Genomic DNA, 18,144 nt, shown 5'->3' with positions numbered 1-18,144 from the left:
CCAACTTTTCTCGATGAGACGAGACATCGGATCAAGCTGAAAAGGACAGTTTCGGCGGCGGCCTCCTCCTACCACGGATCTAGGCATCTACTTCGGCACTTACGGCACCGAAAAGGAGACCGTTGAATCTGATGAATGATTTAGCGCAGACATAGCCTCTCACTGTGAAAAAGGACGCATGGCGGCGGTGCGGCGTCACACACACACACACGCACACACATACTTCACACTCACACGCCTGCGCGCTCACTCACTTACTCACTCACGCTACATCTTCACCATAGGTCCCCCATTCCCGAAACTGAATCGACGTCAAACTCTATAAAATTAGTCCTGCCCTCGCCAAGTGGTAACCTTTGGATGGGTGGCGGGAGGCGGTAAAATGAGACAGCAAAGGAAGCGAGTTAGACGCGAGGCGCTGACAAGCTTCGGCCGACAAGCGTCTCTCTGGTGACTGGCGTGTGGACGGACGGAATTCCGCAGACCACCTGATATGCTAGCTAGGCCTCATGGATCACTCACTCATCTCGTTAAGGGATGGGGAAATCGAACCATGATGGCGATTTTGGGATGTACCGGGTATTACGGTAATTCTGAACCTCTTTGACGTCGGGGGGGCAAGATGATTGCACGGGGAAAGCGTCAAAGTCTAAAGAGAAGGCCAGCTTCCTCACGTTCAGTCAAGTCAGGAAAACGAAAAGCTCAGACCGTCTTCAAGGAATATTGGTCCCTACTCAGCGCCCGCTCTCCCGCTTCTTGGCAACGCGCGAAGGACGCAGAGGAGGGAACCAAATCTTAACGGTTTCGTGGACGCGCGCCTTGTTTCGATGGGACGACGTAGGTATGAAGTCGAAAAAGGCCCCTGGGGGGGGGGGGGGGGGCCTGGAGGTGGGAGCCGACGCGGCGAGCCTCAAGGCCCCAAAAGCGCCCCCCTTCCGGGGGCGGGATCATGGATGGCCGATGGATGACCCGACAGGATGTGTGTGTATGTGTGATTCACGGGTTGTTTCTGCGCCAGTCATTTTGGCATCTCCGCTAGACGCCGCCTTGTGGCCTTCCTGGCTGGCACCGCTAGGCTTTTGGTGGCTTTTCGTTGGCGGGATTAGCAGCGCATTGAGGAAGAAAGACTTTTGAGAGAGAGAGAGAGAGATAGAGAACGAGCAGGAAAAAAAAGAGGGCTGAGAATACCTCGTCGAAATTAGGATCTGCGTGTGCGACGTTGAGCAGGCAATATGAATCGCATTTTCTCTGCTATCTATCTTTCTATTCTCGCGTTTTCTTTGTTCGTGTTCTAATGGTTTTTCTCCCCGCGGCATGGGGTACGGAATGCCTAGCAGGTAAGGTAAGTAGCACGTATCCATAGGGTAGGTATTATTCTTAGAAGTCGGGGCTTATTTGGCGTGGGGAAAGAAAACAACCACCCTAGGGACAAAAGAGTCGAGAGAGTCGGACTCGCGCCGTTCGGTTCGTTTTTCTCTTCGCTTGTTTCCGGCAACCAGCTTACCCCCGTTTTGCGGGTTCGCTTTCGGATAGGTTCCGAGAAGGTTACCTCTGTCGCGGCCGTCGCACACCCTACCTTGGCCTGGCTTTGGCATTGATGAACGCATAATTGTCGGAAAGTTGCAGCAGAAAATAAGCTCAAATCCCCGATGGCACAATTGGCTAGCGCGTCAGACTGTTAATCTGGAGGTTGGTGGTTCGAGCCCACCTCGGGGAGTTACAGTGGTTAGATTCCACCCTCACATTGAGCGCTCTTCTTTTGCAATTTTTGACACAAAACTGGCTGCTGTCTCCTTTTTGCCTGGTCAGGTATACTGAGTCAATGAAAGGAGTGTGCCTCTGTCTGTATAGCAGTTGATAGTTTTGTTGGCGTTCACTGCATCAGGCATCTTACGATCTTGAGTGTTGCAAGATTCTCAATATAAGTGAACTTGACTTCGAAAACGAGCCATTCTTGTCTACGTTTTCAAACGCTCTATATATTTGGCACCATCCTCGGTAGCAGAGCTGAGTTGTCTTCGATCAGTCGCTCATAATGTGATATGCACTAGCTTCCGCCTGAAAGCGGCGCGATGAAGTTACGTTATAACTCACATTCCTACTTCGTTAAACTGGTATTCGGGTCACGGATAGACCACATGATCTCGAGACCACGCGTCCAAAGTTGTAAATTTCGCGCGCTTATTCCGAGTACTCATCAGAAGGTCAAGGATTCCTGTAGCTGCTATGCACTCTCTTGGGAGTAGTAACAGGTGACTTCTCCTATGCTCATAGTCCCCGTATGTGTCTGCTACTGCATTGCGTCAACATGAAGTTCAATCGCAAAGCGCAGCCTATTCGAATAGTCGGTCCATCATACGCTTTAGAGACACCCTTTGATGCCCGAGGAGCCAATTTGCAATAGGATAATGTGCCTTAAAGCAGATAGCTTTATGTGGATTTTGCCGAAATACGCATGAATGATTGAGGCCCCAACATTGAACATCTCATCACTATCCAATGCCAACAAGTAGAAGCAATGACGACATATGCTTTGTTAACATACAAGTCTATAGAGGTATATCAAATGATGTTATGTCGGTATTTCTCATTCATTAGTTTTTGTTGGGCGAAAACTCCGGAAGCCGACGATATCACAATTCAGAACACCCTTGCTTAGTTCTCAGTGGTATCAACAGCCTTCTCGGGCTTCTTTCCGTATATAGACCAGCTGAAGAGCAGTCAGTAGAGACTCGAAAAGCTCTCAGAAGGTAGACTCACATCTGGAAGTACGCGTGGATTCTCTTGTCTGCAATGTCCTTCCTGGCCTCCATGATGTGGATTAGAGCCTCTTCTCTTGTCCACTGGTGAGCGCGCGTCAGGGGAGCCATCAGAAACCCTTCCCAGGCAGGCGAGATGTTTTCGAGGTTCCATGCGCCGAGTTCCTTGTAATGGGGATCCTTCGGCCACGTGTTTGTGGGCCATTTGAATCTCTTCATCTGAACATCCTCGAAGCCGACCTCTTCCATGTAGTCCTTTAGCCGGCGTGTATCTGCAAAGGGACGCCCAAAGATCTCTGCGGCCGAGCCCCATAGTCGGACACTTTTCATGAAATTGGAATCCTCGCTGAGAGTACCATCGTCCGAGAGGGGGATGAGGTCAACTTCGTTGGCTTCCAAGTAACCTCCGGGGTTCAGGTTGCTATGGCTTAAACGTTAGTAGGTCCCCGAGAACTGAGCCATCAGAATACTGACTCAAAACACTGCTTAAACAGCTTCTTCCAATCGCTGATACTCCAAGTCATCATCCTGCAATGGATGTAGTCGAAGTTTTGAGTAAAGATCCAGGGTTCCTCGACATCATCAATCTCGAACCGCACATTCGGCGGAACACTTGGACGAGCAGTCAGCCTCTGGTTCTCACACGAAACACTGGCTTTGATCAGGACGCTTACAACTCTGGTTGAGCAGCAGAGAGGTCAACGCCGAGAACCTATGACACGAGTAAGTAGGTGTCGATTGCGTGGGACAGTCTGTCAGTCTCGCGAAACTTACCTCTGCTTCGGGATGCTCTTCGCCATAGTCGATGGCCCAAATCCCACTGCCAGTTCCGATATCGAGAACTCGTCCAACCTTGGCGCCTACGTCCGTAGGCGGGGCATTACCTAGGCGATCATGAAACGTGCGGATGAACAAGTTATGTTGCAAGTCTATCAACAGGTGTGAGTCTGAAGGGCATTTGCAGACGGCAGAAGACTCGGACACTTACCAAGTCTGTCGTTCTCTCTCTCATCGTTGGGAACCCAGTATTCTAATTTCTTTAGCTTCGTCTCAGATCTCATCTATGAAGCTTCCGGACCTACTGCCGTCCTTGTACTTATGGTAAGTTCTCCCATTCTCAATTCGATAGTCGAGGATCGAGCTGGTCAAGCTGCTGGTAGACGAAGCACCGCTTTGCTACTTTCATGAGCTTCTATTCGAGTATTCAAGGCATAGAACTTGCGACATACCTCACTTACGGATGCATCATCATCAGTAACCTGCGGAAAGTCAGTGGCCCGTCGTTCCCTCATGGCTTCGGGACCGGTACCTCCTCGGCTGCAATGAAGCCGCCCTGCTCAGCTTCTGCGTTCGGCTGAGAGCCAACAGCAGGTGCGGTTGGCGACGAAGCAGCTGGTGCTGGATCTACGGCGCTGTCGTCGGGACACATGACTACTCAATCCGAGGCGCCGACTTTCACGATTGCGACTTCTTTTGCGGAACTTCTCTAGCAACTGGATTTTGCGACCGAAACGTCGCGCTCAGCAAAAAGGTGGCAACTTATCAAGTCTGAGAGATGATCAATCAGGTCTTGTTACCCCTCCTCTTGGCTGGAGACAGTTATGCACGTTTGCGTCCAACAGACCACTCTCTCGACTTGGATCTTGGTGCGCGTGGGGGCGGCACAGCGGCTCCCTGTAAGTCCGGGAAAGCCGGGGCTCCCGAACGAGACAATGAGCCGACGAGAGGCTTTCCAACGACGGTTATACGGCCGTCGTTGAGGATTTTTGACTGGCAAACGTCCGTCTGGGACACGCCAACATGCGTGCTTCGTCCGCGTTAGGAAGGAGAGGCTTCGATTCCCAGCTGCATTGTCCCACAACAATGGCAGACTTTTCTCCATCAAAGCCCACCTTTTGCTCCCGGGTATCGCTTCCGCTGCGTTCGCTTGTGGGATCTGGGTATTCTGGCCCAATCCATTGGGTTGCCCAGCATTTGGTAACGCGCCTTCAACCGAAATCGACATAGCGGACAAACATACTAAGAAGAATAGGCATGGCGTTTTGGCCAGACCTCGGTGTCTGGCATAAGCCGCCTGTCGTAGCTGAGCCTTATCAGCAGATTCAGCGGTATCTAGCCAGATAACTCATGCTCATGACTTCAGTCTTGCTGCGGTACCTCTGCCCCTTCGTTAAGTCTCTGACCCCCTGCTCTCGGTTTCACCGTAGTCATGAAGAGTCTCAACTGGTTGACAGTATGGCAGTCACTACTGAAGAAACTGGTGTTCGGCGGCACCAATTTCCTAGAGGACGACCCAGAGCAGCACCAGTCCTTACTGTACATGCTATGTGACAGGGGGTTGAGGAGAAGCGTAAACATATCTTTCTCTCGATCAAGATGTTATCATGGAGTAGTACGAAGCTAGATATCGCCTAGATACTGAAAGACAGCAGGTATGATACAACTTTTCAACGGAAGTGGCTAGATGGGAAGCTTGGCCATGGTCATACAGACGAAGTCATTTGATGTAGTGTATATGAGGGTATTCGGGACAGATACCAGATTCCCGGCAACTTATCTGTAAGGCAAATTCCCACGCGCTTCCATCGTTCAACTAAGACGAGAGTCTTCGGTGCTGAGAAGATTACCGGCCAACATGGAACGGAGAAATCGCATACGTGATATAGGCCTTTCCGAGCTAGAGGTTGATTCCGGGCCGACGCACTTCCTACGCAGAACCGATTCGCCACGTTGATCATTCTTCGCTCAGTCAGCTGTACGGTGTAGCTCAATTGTGAAACCTTATCAGTATTGATGGAAAGTTAGACACACTTCCATTAAGGCCAGAATTGACTCAGGCCGCGGAAGAATCTTCTTCTGGTATTATGATGATTATCTAACAACCCCCCCCCCCCCCCGTCTCACCCTCGGCATTGATAGACCAACGGGATCAGTACTGCCAGTATGTCATACCATCCTTCGCCTTCCAATTGACGATCCAGCAGCTACTAAGTAAACTTCGGAGCGATGTCCACAAAGCCGAAGCCCTTCTCCTGGCCGAAAAGACTTCCCCCCGCCTCCACGATTCCGCTGTAGAATCTAGCCGCGCCTGAGCCCTTCTCCTGATCCTGACGAATGCTCTTGATGGTAAGGAAGTCCCCGTTATCGAAGTACAACTTCCAGTCCTGGGCGTACGTCGTGTTTGTGACTGGGGACGTCCATGTAGTTGCGTTTCCGGGAGTCATCTGAAACCGAACAAGGTGAAGCCCGTCACCTGCCCGGATGGTGGCGAAGCGCAGCTGCTGACTCGGCTCTGCAGTATCCGAGTACCATATACTGGCTCGGATGCCACCTGAAAAGTTGAGCCCGAACCAGGTGAAGTTGTTGGGGCCGCCGACGCCGTGCTGGCGGTCATACCAGGTCAAGGACCGTGTGGGGTCGACCTCGAGCGTGGTTCCGTTGATGGTGAAGGAGCCCTGGGTCCTGCAGCTCGGCAGCGACCATTGCGTGGTGGTCCCGGTTCCCCAACGGTAGCGACCGACGCCGCCGTTGAGTATGACGGGCGAGGAGGCGTCAAAAGTGAGGTTGAATGCGTACGTGTCGTACTTACCCCACGTGTTCAATGACGAAAAGCTGTCATTAGAAGTGCTCTTGAAGGCAGATCCGTCGACTTCAATGTCGAGCAGGCCATTCTTGATCGTCAGGTTTCCCTGCAGCGGCGCGAGGCCACCCGTGAGCCAGTAGTTGCTGGTGTGTTCGAGATCCAGGATTGAAGACTGGAAGACACTCTGACCGGTACCGGTTGGCACTTGCTGTGACATAATTGCATACTGGTGGTCATTGGAAGCTGTGACGAAAGATGCGGCCCAGTAGGAGTTTGTTTGTTCAGAGGCCAATTGAGACTCCTGGAAAGAGTAGAGAGTTGGCAAGTTCGACTAGATGGACTGTGTCTTAGCACTCATTTCTTTATTTCTTGTTGCATTAGATGTATTTCTGGGCATCCTAAAAGGACGGCTCTTACCCCGAGACTGTCTATACCTGTGGTATCGGGTACGATGTCGAACCTCACGGCGGAGGTAGCTCCGAGCAATAGTGCCCAGTAGCCGCTGCTAAGACGTCCCATTTTGCAACCGTTCTGAGGTCAAGGAGAAAGAGTGTAAGAGCCTCAGATGAAGGCGGTGAAGCTACCTGAAGTTGGTTGGGTAGTGAGGAGTGGTAAAGTGAAGGAAATCATTGAGAAAGAAGAGACTTTTATACCAAGTAAGGTAAGAGTGAATACTTCGGACTTCTCAACTCTTAGTCTGGAAAGTGAATTGAGAGTTGAAAGTGCCAAGTAGTTTGATAAACTCTGGTTAAATTCTTTGACAGGGCTACATAGATTCATGACTTACAACCTCTATCCACAATCCAACATGGGCTTGTCGTCTTTCCATTGACAATAGGGTCATAGGGACCAGTTTGTTACGGAGGCCGGATTTCAAACTCGATCCAACTCCCTTGATACGGCGATTTTGAAGCATGCTTGATGTTTTTCATGAAGTAAACCCTGATATGCGAGTGCGATCAACGTAAAAATACGAGAGACGGGCCTTTCCACTGGGGACGGAAACCCGTCGGACTACATCCCGTTTCCCCCATCGACAGAAGCCGGAATCCTGAATCGGGCCCCCAAATGTACCGACCGCCGAGCTCGATGCCGTGTCTCTCCGATTGCTAGTGGCAATAGGCCATGAAGACGGTGTCGGCACTTGTGTATGAACCGTGAAGGGAATTGCGTGCCAATCTACCATGTACATAGCCACCCAAGCCACCCTCGTTTACAAACATCAGCCCGATGTTACTTAGACGCGTAAACTTCAAAAAATTCCCGCTAAATTGTTTGATTATGTATATTATATTACAGTAGTTGACGGATTGCTCTCTGTCGTCAGAGCTGTACCTAACCATAAGGGCAAGACAGAACAGTTCACTGAGCCACGGTGTAGTCGAAGAATCTCATGCACAGCGTCCCAAGTTCGCCATGTTCCTCCAGTCCGAACTGCAGTCTTGATGGCCGAGCTACATGCTATAGCCCGAGCTCTGATCAAGTTTTGGACGAAGTTCATCCGTAGAAGTAAAGCATTGTTCGACAAGTTTCGGTGGCAACCAGTGGGAAAGACTTCCCAAAGCAGACTTGGTTTCCCGAAGGTTGTGGGGCTTCCCGTCGATCTGAGAAGCGCTCCCGGAACTTTGACCTGGAACACCCCTTTAGAAGCCCCTATCAAAATGAGAACTCAATGACTAGTTACCCCGGATTATTCCAGCTGGGACGAATGCCATCCTTGGACGTGATTTCCCGTGAACACGTTGATGAAGGCCTCCCAGGGCCCCGAATCCCGCTCAGACATTTTGATGGCACTTGTTCCTGTGAGGCGCGTCAATCGGAAAATCCCTAGAGCCCAGAGGACATTTCCAACAGCTGGGCAGAATCCAGAATCTCTGCGGACTTAAGGGCCCAAGGAGTTCGCGACGACGCCGACATTGTACGTGACGTTGCAAGTGGTGGAACTTGCTCCATCGAAATGTCCAAAAACGGTAATTCGGTATCGAGCCACTTACATCGGGACTGTGTTGAAATACCAACGATGATGCGAGTGAGGTTTCCCAAATCTGAGCATTCAGAGATCACAGACATTCTAGCACAGCTCTTTTGATACATTTTATTTAAAAGCACTTCACTTTAATTACCATGACTGATCAACCCTTTAAAGTCATCGTCGTTGGCGGCGGACCGAGTGGCATCACGGCGGCACACGTGTTGCAGCAGGCTGGCATCGACTTTGTCGTTCTTGAGAGGAGAGATAGCATTGTCGATGATGTTGGCGCCAGCTTGGTCCTCAGTCCTGGCTCCTTGCGTGTGTTCCATCAACTTGGGATCCTCGAAAATCTCATGGAAATTGGCAACACGCTGTCATCAGGCACAGGATTTACCTCCGACGGCCACAAGTTCAAGCAAAACCTGATTGGCGACTACATGATGAAGAAGTAAGTAGTCAACTACTGCTCGTTCTCAATGCGTAGAAATCCCATGCTAACAACTGCTGCTTACAGTCACGGTGCAGGCCTCACCACATTCCACCGTGCCCACCTGATCCAGGTCCTCTACGACACCCTCCCCGAATCAGCAAGAGCGCGCTACTTCACCGGAAAGAAGCTCGCAAACATCGAGTCGACCGAGAAGGGCGTCATGGTGACCTGCCAAGACGGCTCAACGTACTCTGGAAACATGATCATCGGCGCCGACGGCGTCCACTCCGCCACCAGACGTCAAATGCGCAAGCTCGCCCTCGCTGAGGACCCCAACCGCGACTGGGATCCGATCAACCCGTACAAGATCCAGTACCAGTGCCTGTGGGCATCGTTCCCGCGACCCACCGACGCCGGTCAAGGGTGCGAGACGCAGAGCAAGGACAAGTCCATCATGTACCTCACCGGCAAGGAGAGGGGCTGGATCTTCCTCTACGAGAAGCTTACAGATCCCATCCCCGAGAGGATCTCCTTCACGCCCGAGCAGCTCGAGGAGTACGCCGAGCGGTTCGCCGACTGGCCCGTCGCGGAGAACATCACGGTCAAGGACGTCTTCAAGGAGCGGTACAGCGCGGGCGGCGCCGGTCTCGAGGAGGGCATCTGCAAGAACTGGAGCTGGGGAGGGCGCATCGTGCTCGTCGGCGACGCCGTGCACAAGTTCACCCCCAACGCCGGCCTGGGCTTCAACAACGGCCTCCAGGACGTCGTCGCCGTGTGCAACCGGCTGCAGAAGCTCACGACCAACGGCAACAGCCCTTCTCCCGACGACCTGCAGAAGCTCTTTGACAGCTATCGCGAGGAGAGACACGTTCTTCTGGAGAAGGACTTGGATGCGTCGGCGCGGTTGACGAGGTCGCAGGCCTGGGCGTCGACGTTTGACTGGATCATGGCGAGATACGTCATGGCCTTTTCGTTCGTGCAGAAGATCTTCTTCACGCTCAACATGTCTCCGTCCATTCAGAAGGCGAAAGTGTTGGACTTTGTACCGGCCAAGGAGGTTTTCAACGGCAGATACAAGTGGTTGACCCCTTTCCCGAGCGAGAAGTAGTTTGAGGCGTTGCGCCCGTTTTCTTTTTTTTCGCTGGATATTTTGTTTCAGCTTATTAGAGCATGTTCATTTGAGCGTGAAGCCGGAGTTGGATACACAGATGGGAACGACTAAAATTTGTACGAATAGCCGCGATAGAGAATGTGATTTTCCCCCTCAAGCTCTGCATTGTCATCTATGACTTATATGGACAGCGTTACCACTTCAGAGTTGCTAGCCATTGAGCCAAAGCTCGCTGAATCAAGCTTCCTTTCACCGTGCCTTGGTAGTATTTCAGCAAACATGTGGGAGGCAATGACTTACAGAACAGAGTCATGGAACTCGAGGGTAAATGCATCACACTTGCTATTCTCTTCTGACAGACGTTCATTCAAGGCCAGGACTCGGATCTATGCCTAGACTAGTGACGTACGGAAGGAAGCGAAACTCTAATTGATTACTGAGGGTATGAAAGTCGGCAGTTGTTAGAATACCACGCCAAGAAACCGGACAAAAGTTTACCTTCTGAGGCTCTGCTATTAGTTAACATTGTAAAGAAGGGAAAATATCAGACAGAATTGCAGGTTAATTCGACATGTTGGGGGTCAGACCTGTCGCCTTTTACGGTTGGAAGCCGAAAGCTCAGGAGCAGTTTGTGAAGTTGGGCCCGAAGGCTCGATACAAGCAAGGACGGGATCGTCGCAGTTCCTCGCTCCGTCCACAGTCCGTAATAACCCGTGATGGAGGTCAAAGACCAAAGGAAGGACACTATTTCCCTGATCTTTCGGACGGAGTCACGGACCCCGAAGGCGGGCGCGACAGTCGGCGAACCTTGGCTCCACATCGGAGACGGCGGCCCGGCGGATACCCTGCCTCCTTTCGGTAAGAAATTCCACACACCTGGAGCGGAAACTCTACCATATCGCCATGCCCATCGATACGTGTAGTCTTTGAGTGACTGATAATGAGTTGCCGTCGTTTGCTCAAGTTTGATTGACCTTGATGGTTGCACACTCCTACAGGCTCTCACAGACTCACGCTACGTTTCCACTCATCTCCGTCTCTGGTTTCCAGGCGCATACTTATGCCCATCTCAACATCATGTGACCGTCCTACGGGAGCTGTCGCTGCGGCAACATCAAGATATCATTCAAAGGAGACCCCATAACTACAGTCCGTCAACACCCGACATACCACGTTCTCCGTGGGACTTGCACACCGTCAATAGACCCCGAACCCAGGCCGCCTGCCGCCAAGTATCCGGCAGTGCCTTCGGTGTAAGTGTCTTGGTCCCAGCCGCAGCCTTCGCGTGCGATATGGTCACGCCGACGAACTACGTCAGCACGTCTGACAGCGGCAACGAGGTCGTCAACCACTTTTGCGGGACCTGCGGCGTAACGCTCTAGGCTGACGGGACGTCTTCCCCGTTCCAATTCATCAAGGCCGGTGTTTTCGATGATCTTGCCGCACTGGACATGTCGAAGCCCGCTGCCAAAATATATACCTGTCGACGTGCCTGGTGGTGTTCGGCTTCGAAGGTAGCGCAGCAAAAGGAGAAGATGTAGGACACGGATGGCACAGCGGGAGGGAGGAGGGGCTCTTTATCAGTGAATTTGGCTACTATACCCAGTAACTTCATTAGTTTATTTATACAGAGTACACATGAGGAACGGAATCAACGGAGGTCTCTTCCACGAGTGATCCACTTGCCGATCTGTGAGGGTCTGTCGGCCCGCGCCGATGGGATCCCGCGCGGTTGGGCAGATGCGCGGGCAAGCTAACAAACCTCGCATGCAGCCCAGGAAACTCGTTGGTCCATCGTATGCAGTCCCGACTTAAGGAAGGCATATCGAGTTCGCCTCAAGTCCTCTTACCTTCTCAGCCATGGCATATTCCTTGCTTCGATGATGCTCTCTGGCAATGGTTTCTACGACCGGCTGAGGCAAATTTTCCCCAACCAACAGCTTGACTTCATCCTTGAAGAGCCCCGTGTCGCCCGGAGAGAGAGCATGCAACCGAGTTGATTTGAACTAGAATAGAAAGAATCAATGTGTGAGAGACCCGAAGCTGGAGTTCCCCTTATCATGGCGATCACCTCCAACTCCTCGAAAAGTGACCCTCCCACATCAATCGGCCGACCTGAGTATTACACATCATAAGGCTTGGGACGCTTCCCATCGCCGTGGAGGTCGAGCAACCCCTCCCAAAGACAACGAGAATTGGTAATCATGTCTTTCGATGGCGTAACATTTATATACGATTTTACGGAATGCCAGAGCTACTGAACCACAGAGGACAAGGTATCAGATGCTCAAAGTTCTTAGAAATCAGGAACTTGGACAGCCTTACCTCGAAAGTCATTCGTAGCTTCGCTTGTGCCTTGACAAAATCCCATCGCCAACCCCGACTTCGAATCTGATCCCGTTGCCCCAATGCCTCCATTCGTCTTCACAGCCTCAAAAACAGCCCTTATCACCGGAAGCGCATCAGGCATCGGCCTCGCCGTCGCCCAAAAATGCCTCGACCACGGCATGAAGGCCCTCATCGTCGACAACAACGACGGCTTCCTGGCCTTGGCACAATGTAGCTTGGGAGAAGACAAGGTCTTAACCGCCAAAGCAGACGTCAGCAATCTCAAGGACTGGGCTCATCTCAAGAAACGTGTCGACAGCGATTTTCAGGGTAGGATATTTGCCTCGCTCGATGTGACCCTTGCGCCCTAGGACACAGACATCCTAACAAACCTCGCCAAGCCGCATCGACTTCCTCTTCCTCAACGCCGGGGTCCAGCCTTCCTCAACCTGGGACGACCCCTCGACCTTTCAAACAATCTTGAACGCAAACCTCCTTGGCGTCATCAACGGCATCGCAACCTTCAAATCCGCCGTCTCATCGTCCTCCTCTTCTTCTTCCACCACCGCCATCGTGATCACCGGCTCAAAACAAGGCATCACAAACCCACCCGGCAACCCAGCCTACAACGCTAGCAAATCCGCCGTCAAAACCATCGCCGAACACCTCTCCTACGACCTCCGCGAATCCTCTCCCAGCACCAGCGTTTTTCTCCTCGTGCCCGGATGGACGTTTACCAGTCTTGGACGCGAAGCCAGCTGAGTGTCCCAGATACGCGATGTAATATCTCATCAATTTCTTAGATTTGAATAATCTAGTCTAGTATGTCTTTTGTAGTACTCATGCAGAGAACAGCTTGTGCCACTTCTTTTTGACAGCCGCGTGCCCGTGTACACGACGCGTTAAGCCTCTCTTAGTACCAAAAACTCGCTGGACTCCGCTCCTCTTTAGAATTTCAATTTTGAATAAAGGCATGTATTATCCAGAAGATGAGTAAGATAGCGGGAATATGGACTAGTTCCATTTCGGTACGATGTGAGTTTCCATGGTAGTCTCATACCCTAGGGTATATTGAAGGATAAACCACCTCGAAGCAACCTCACTGTCGGTTGCATCACATTTCACTCCCTCCACTTCAAAGAACGTTGCCTACCACTTCAAGTCAGCGAAGAAATGATAAGAAAAGTCCTCTCTTCTGTACCCACATGGTTCCAAGTACGACCCCAAAAGTCCCATCGCGGCCTTCCCCTTCTTCACACTGATTTAGGCTGCTCGCAAACTTGCGACCCTCAACTTCGGGACGCGTCGCCTCATCTCGAGCCTTCTGTTCGGGGCCATACTTGAAATGACGTAGCAGGGCATTCACCATGCCGGCCTCCTGCATCATTGAGGTGCGTGTTTTCCTTTCTCCCTGGAACACCTGAAGCGCAAGGCCGAGCTGTTCACGATTCTGACTCCAAACACCCATCATGAACTCCCTCTCACATGCTAGACATCACATACGACCATACCCATTGGAAAACTCGGGATCCCGTCCGCTCTCCCATAGATAAGCCAATGAGGGCCGGATTAGTAGTTGGGTCGGTGACGACCAGCGAATACCTGGTGTTGTATGTCTTTTTTCGCTTTTCGTTTTCTCTCCCGTCCTCAATTTTGCTCTTAAAATCCCACGATATCCACTTCTGATGTTGGCTTTTTGGAGTGGTTGTCGCTTTCGACGAATCAAAAGTAAGCGCCAGTCTGTGTTTGGCTATTGGTCGGGGAGACTTGCGACCTATTGGATTGGATCGGATGGCCGGCCACTTTTGCCATGAGATTGCACGTGCAAGAAAGCTGACATGCACAAGCAGGGAATAAGGTAAGAATGACTTGCTCCCTCCCCCCCAAAAGTCTAAATTCCCGCTTGCCTTTCGGTGGACTTGCGTCATGAACGGCGGTCCCACCACCACCCCAAATGACATTATGACCTTGACTCGGGGATGGGGGACCTCTTCGATCCGGTTTGGTCACTTACACAGAAATGACGATAGTACTCCGTAGTCAGAATACCTCTTGACATCATGTATCACAGTCATGCAGGACGCAAAATGTTGGACAGCACAAAGGTTGGTATGATTGATGCAGTATATGCCTGTGTACATGTGTATTCTCCATGACCCTTTTTTGTCGGGCAGTGGGAGACTCTCCTTGCGACTCCTACTTTTTGGGGGATGGTTGGTGTTCTTCGTACAATCGGAGTGGAAACAGAAATTCGGGATGGGAGGCTAACACCACCACAACACCACAAATCTGAAGCTGGTAAAAAGAGAGAGTAGATATGCGCGTCAATTCGATGCGGGTGTATGTGTGTGTGTGTGGTCCAAAGGTATCATGACGCTCGCGGCCGGGACAAACCACGTAAACAAAACAAAGTGAAAAAAAGGAATCTTTCCCCTCCCATTGTCCCCTTTGGGTGAAAAACAAACCAGCATCCCGTCTATTCCAAAATGCCAAACTCCAAGATTCGCCAGGTTTGGAGGGGCTTCTTCTCATCCTTGACTGGTGAGGACCCCCAAACTCCACATTATGACGGCTTGCCCTTGTTCCGCCGTCCTCAACTCCGTTCGACCAGGCTTCTTCTGATGCTTCTTCGGGGGTATGGTACCGTTTTCTCCTGCCCAGCAAGATTTCAAATTTTCAAACATCATTGTGCGCTCTGAGACCTCGACCGGTTGCCGCGTAGATTGCTGGATCGCGGAGTGCTATTCCCCTCCCGCCCCGCGCCGGCTCTCACCGCATCGGTGTAGCTAGGTATCGGTGGGTGCGATGGTCCGGCCGCAGCGGCTGCCGAGGCGCCTCGACTCCGATTAAGAACGCGGATCAACGGCGTATTTTCGCTGTCTGTGCTGTTCCGACGACTGCCGGCCTCCGAGTGGTCGGGGCTCGTATACTCGGGTGGCGGGTTCAAGGCGTCTTGAAGCCCAAGCCCTACGACGCTTTGCCCTTCGTGCCCGCGATTGATGCTGCTGCTTGGCTCGCCGCCCTCATCGTCGGACACAAAGTGCGTCAGGGAGATGTCAGTCGGGCTTCTTACGGGACCGGGGCTCCTCGGTGGAAGTACTCTGAAGTTTCCGCTTCTCGTCCGCCCATGTTGAGGTCCCAAGCCACTTTGCGAGTAGGACTGTGTCTGAGAGTGGCCCCGCTGCTGCTGTCCGCCGCCGCCGCCGCTGGTGCCTGTGTATCCGTCCTTGCGTCCAGCTTCGAGCAGGATATCGCCCTGTTCGGAGCCATACGGTGGCGGCGGTGCCAGGCTGCCCGTCATGGGGGCAAGACCCCATTTCTTCACGTTGGCCTCGATGAAGACGAAGCCGGCCTGGCCAAAGTTGACGTGGACGATGCAGGGCCCGTTGGCACCGATGGCAGGGAAGAAATTTTGCGACTTTACACCGTGAACGGCATCTTCCAGCTTCTTACCATTGCGGGTGAAGAAAATGGTGCCCGTTCGGGGACGATAACCAACACCGATAACATCGCCCTGAACGAACTGAGGTCCGTAGGGGGTTGCGGCAAATGGCTGGTTGCAACGGCGCTGGCCTGCTGACAGGTATGCTACGGAATGTTTGTGGAAGCCTGGACGGTTAGCGTCATGCGGTTGCAGCGAGGGGCTGGAATGCCATATACCTGGTAGTCTGAACAACGGGTACGGTTTGGTAGCCATGCCGATGCTGAGGAGGGTATTTTCGGGCTTATCGTAGATCTTGGCTTCCCAGTAGTAGACCTCGTTTTGCTTGGGCACAGGCAAGTTGCTCATGACGGTGCATTCAGAGTCGAAGAACTCAATCTCGGTGCGGCCTTCGACGAAACAGTTTGCGATTTCCAGCTCGGGTTCAAATTCCCAAGCAGAAACACCCTTTTCTTGAATGGCGAGGTATTGCGATAGAGAAATGTCGGTTTGAACGGATTCGGGGGGGTTCGCTTGGATGAATGCTACAACGGGAGTTTGGTTAGTCGTGTGCGGATATCGCGGTAAGGACAATACGAAGGTTGCCTACCTTTTGCCCTGAGGTACTCGGTCTTCTGCATATCGTCCATAGACTCGAGAGCCTCGGCCTCCTCCCGGGCAAAAGCCTGCTCATCGTCATATTCGCCTGGTCGGCCGATGCGATCGAGAAAGATGCGACCACTGGCCGTGTATCTGAAGAAGTAGATGACGAGGAAGATGAGAGCGATAAGGACGGCGGAACCAAAGGATGATAGCAATCCAATGACAACGCCGTTCAGCGCCGATGATGGAGCTGAGGGTGCCATTGTGGGCAGGCGACGACGTTTGTCGATGGAATCCGGTCAATCGGTCGGCTGTCGTTCGTGGGGCGGTGGTGGTGGACTCGTGAGTAGAGAGGTGGTGAGGTAGGATGGATCGGTCGAGAGGAGGGACGGCTGGCGTCACCGCCGCGAAAGCAGCATTCGCGGGCGAATCGACACTCGTGAAGCAAGCGATGAGAAGGAGAAAGGCGACAGGCGAAATAAACTAGACACGGCAAAAAGAATAAAGGAAGGTCGTCGTCGACGGACGGTGCGAAGAGAGAGAGAGAGATTGGCTGGGATTGAATGAGATGCGAAAGAGTTGGTTGTTGGTTTGGGACAAGTTGGGTTCGCGTGGGCGGGCGGCGTAGGCGTGAGCGTAAGGTGAGGGTACGGTAGGCGTACGGGGTGCTGTGGGTAGGCACGCAGGTAAGGCACGGTAGCGTCGGTCGGCAAGGTCAGACGAGCGTTGTCGTCGTCTTTGGAGTGAGGTACCTGGAGGTGAGGTAGCAGCGCAAGTACTGCGTAGGTAGGTAGGCGGTTGTGCTGTGCTGCGCTGTGCACCGCTACGACGGTGGAAGAGCAGTGAGCAGGGCGAATGGTTGCGTTGCCACAGTTCTCCGACTGACCCAAGTCGCAGGTCGATGGGGCATGGGCTGCTCTTGTTTGTGGCGGGTCCCCTCTCTCACTCTCACTCTCAGTCTCTCTCTCTCTATCAGCTGGGCGTGGGACGCAGACACCTTGGGTAAAGGTACTTTAATGTAGGTAAGCAGGTAACCTAAGGTAAGGTTATGTAGGCGGCAGCGGCGCAAAGGGAGTCGGCCGGGTTCTCTGCTGCCCGGGCTACCCAAGGGCGATGGATGACTACCGTAACTAGGCACCTTTTACTATCGAATAGCAAGGTACTTTAGTTAAGGCAAGGCAAGGTAGATAGATAGGCCCCGTTCACGTAGGGAGAATGGACCGGGGGATCAAGTATCCGAACGATACCTTGGAAAGCCTAGAGGCAGCGTAAGGTAGGGAGAGATCAAATGGGAGAGAGGAGTCCAGTTCAGAGTTGGGATGGAAAAAGAGGGGGACGAGGGAAAAAAAGAATAAAAATAAAAGCAAGGTGTGAGCAAAGGGCTGCACACGCAATCCGGTGGTTTGGTACCAAGTATGGGTAATGCGTACGTATCCCTCGTTGCGTGTGTGGTGTCTCGAGGTAAGTTTCTTTCTGAAAAGCAGGTCAAGGTAGATTCAAGCTGGACCGTGGACAACCAGGTCTAGAGGGCCATAACAAATCAAGCGAGGGCTCGAATGTCAAGAGTTGACTTGTGTCTAACATCAAGTGAGGAGAAAAGAAGAAAAAGATAAGGATGGAACGCCGAGATGTCTACATCTACATCTTCATCTACATCTACATCTACTGTGTACGTACCGATAGCCATTGGCCAGGACTGCCTGCTCCGGGAAGAGGTCACTCGCAACTGGTACCGCCCGGAACTGCAGGGCGAGGAAGACGGGGTCACTGAAAAGTAACAGCACCAAGAAAAAAAGGTGCATCCGTACGGGAGACGACGGCACAAGGCGCAGCTGGACAGGGTACAAGCGGGTCAGGAGCCACAGTACGCGGGACATGTCCGGATCTTGTTAGAGATGCGCTACCGTTTTCATTGCTGCTTGGTGCTCAAGCGCTAA

The 18,144-nt window shown here is 52.3% G+C and overlaps 7 protein-coding genes across 7 annotated transcripts; 3 read left to right on the top strand and 4 right to left on the bottom strand.

Annotated features, from left to right (window-relative positions):
- Positions 1-2,655: 2,655 nt before the first annotated feature.
- Positions 2,656-4,188, bottom strand: CTAM01_03830 (uncharacterized protein; the record flags this gene model as incomplete). Its single annotated transcript, XM_060519861.1, has 9 exons — positions 2,656-2,710; positions 2,761-3,180; positions 3,234-3,371; positions 3,434-3,471; positions 3,534-3,688; positions 3,748-3,789; positions 3,842-3,935; positions 3,998-4,018; positions 4,069-4,188. The coding sequence occupies 9 exons, from the start codon at positions 4,186-4,188 to the stop codon at positions 2,656-2,658; spliced, it is 1,083 nt and encodes a 360-aa protein (XP_060385282.1).
- A 1,558-nt stretch (positions 4,189-5,746) lies between these two features.
- CTAM01_03829 (uncharacterized protein) lies at positions 5,747-6,861 on the bottom strand (the record flags this gene model as incomplete). The annotated part of the gene is made up of 2 exons (XM_060519860.1): positions 5,747-6,673; positions 6,760-6,861. The coding sequence occupies 2 exons, from the start codon at positions 6,859-6,861 to the stop codon at positions 5,747-5,749; spliced, it is 1,029 nt and encodes a 342-aa protein (XP_060385281.1).
- A 1,605-nt stretch (positions 6,862-8,466) lies between these two features.
- On the top strand, positions 8,467-9,852 carry CTAM01_03828 (FAD binding domain-containing protein; the record flags this gene model as incomplete). The annotated part of the gene is made up of 2 exons (XM_060519859.1): positions 8,467-8,762; positions 8,829-9,852. 2 exons carry the CDS (start codon positions 8,467-8,469, stop codon positions 9,850-9,852), a joined length of 1,320 nt encoding a protein of 439 aa, XP_060385280.1.
- A 1,454-nt stretch (positions 9,853-11,306) lies between these two features.
- On the top strand, positions 11,307-11,396 carry CTAM01_03827 (uncharacterized protein; the record flags this gene model as incomplete). Its single annotated transcript, XM_060519858.1, has 1 exon — positions 11,307-11,396. One exon carries the CDS (start codon positions 11,307-11,309, stop codon positions 11,394-11,396), a length of 90 nt encoding a protein of 29 aa, XP_060385279.1.
- Positions 11,397-12,263: 867 nt separating this feature from the next.
- Positions 12,264-12,945, top strand: CTAM01_03826 (short-chain dehydrogenase/reductase; the record flags this gene model as incomplete). The annotated part of the gene is made up of 2 exons (XM_060519857.1): positions 12,264-12,536; positions 12,622-12,945. The coding sequence occupies 2 exons, from the start codon at positions 12,264-12,266 to the stop codon at positions 12,943-12,945; spliced, it is 597 nt and encodes a 198-aa protein (XP_060385278.1).
- Positions 12,946-13,345: 400 nt separating this feature from the next.
- Positions 13,346-13,570, bottom strand: CTAM01_03825 (FAD dependent oxidoreductase domain-containing protein; the record flags this gene model as incomplete). Its single annotated transcript, XM_060519856.1, has 1 exon — positions 13,346-13,570. The coding sequence occupies one exon, from the start codon at positions 13,568-13,570 to the stop codon at positions 13,346-13,348; it is 225 nt and encodes a 74-aa protein (XP_060385277.1).
- A 1,296-nt stretch (positions 13,571-14,866) lies between these two features.
- CTAM01_03824 (ssh-4) lies at positions 14,867-16,470 on the bottom strand (the record flags this gene model as incomplete). The annotated part of the gene is made up of 2 exons (XM_060519855.1): positions 14,867-16,149; positions 16,215-16,470. 2 exons carry the CDS (start codon positions 16,468-16,470, stop codon positions 14,867-14,869), a joined length of 1,539 nt encoding a protein of 512 aa, XP_060385276.1.
- Positions 16,471-18,144: the final 1,674 nt, after the last annotated feature.

This window comes from Colletotrichum tamarilloi (assembly GCF_030869305.1).
Source record: "Colletotrichum tamarilloi strain Tom-12 chromosome Unknown Scaffold_9.1, whole genome shotgun sequence".
Classification (NCBI taxonomy): Eukaryota; Fungi; Ascomycota; class Sordariomycetes; order Glomerellales; family Glomerellaceae; genus Colletotrichum; species Colletotrichum tamarilloi.
Note: the sequence above shows the minus strand (reverse complement) of the source record. Positions and strands in the feature narration are given on the sequence as shown.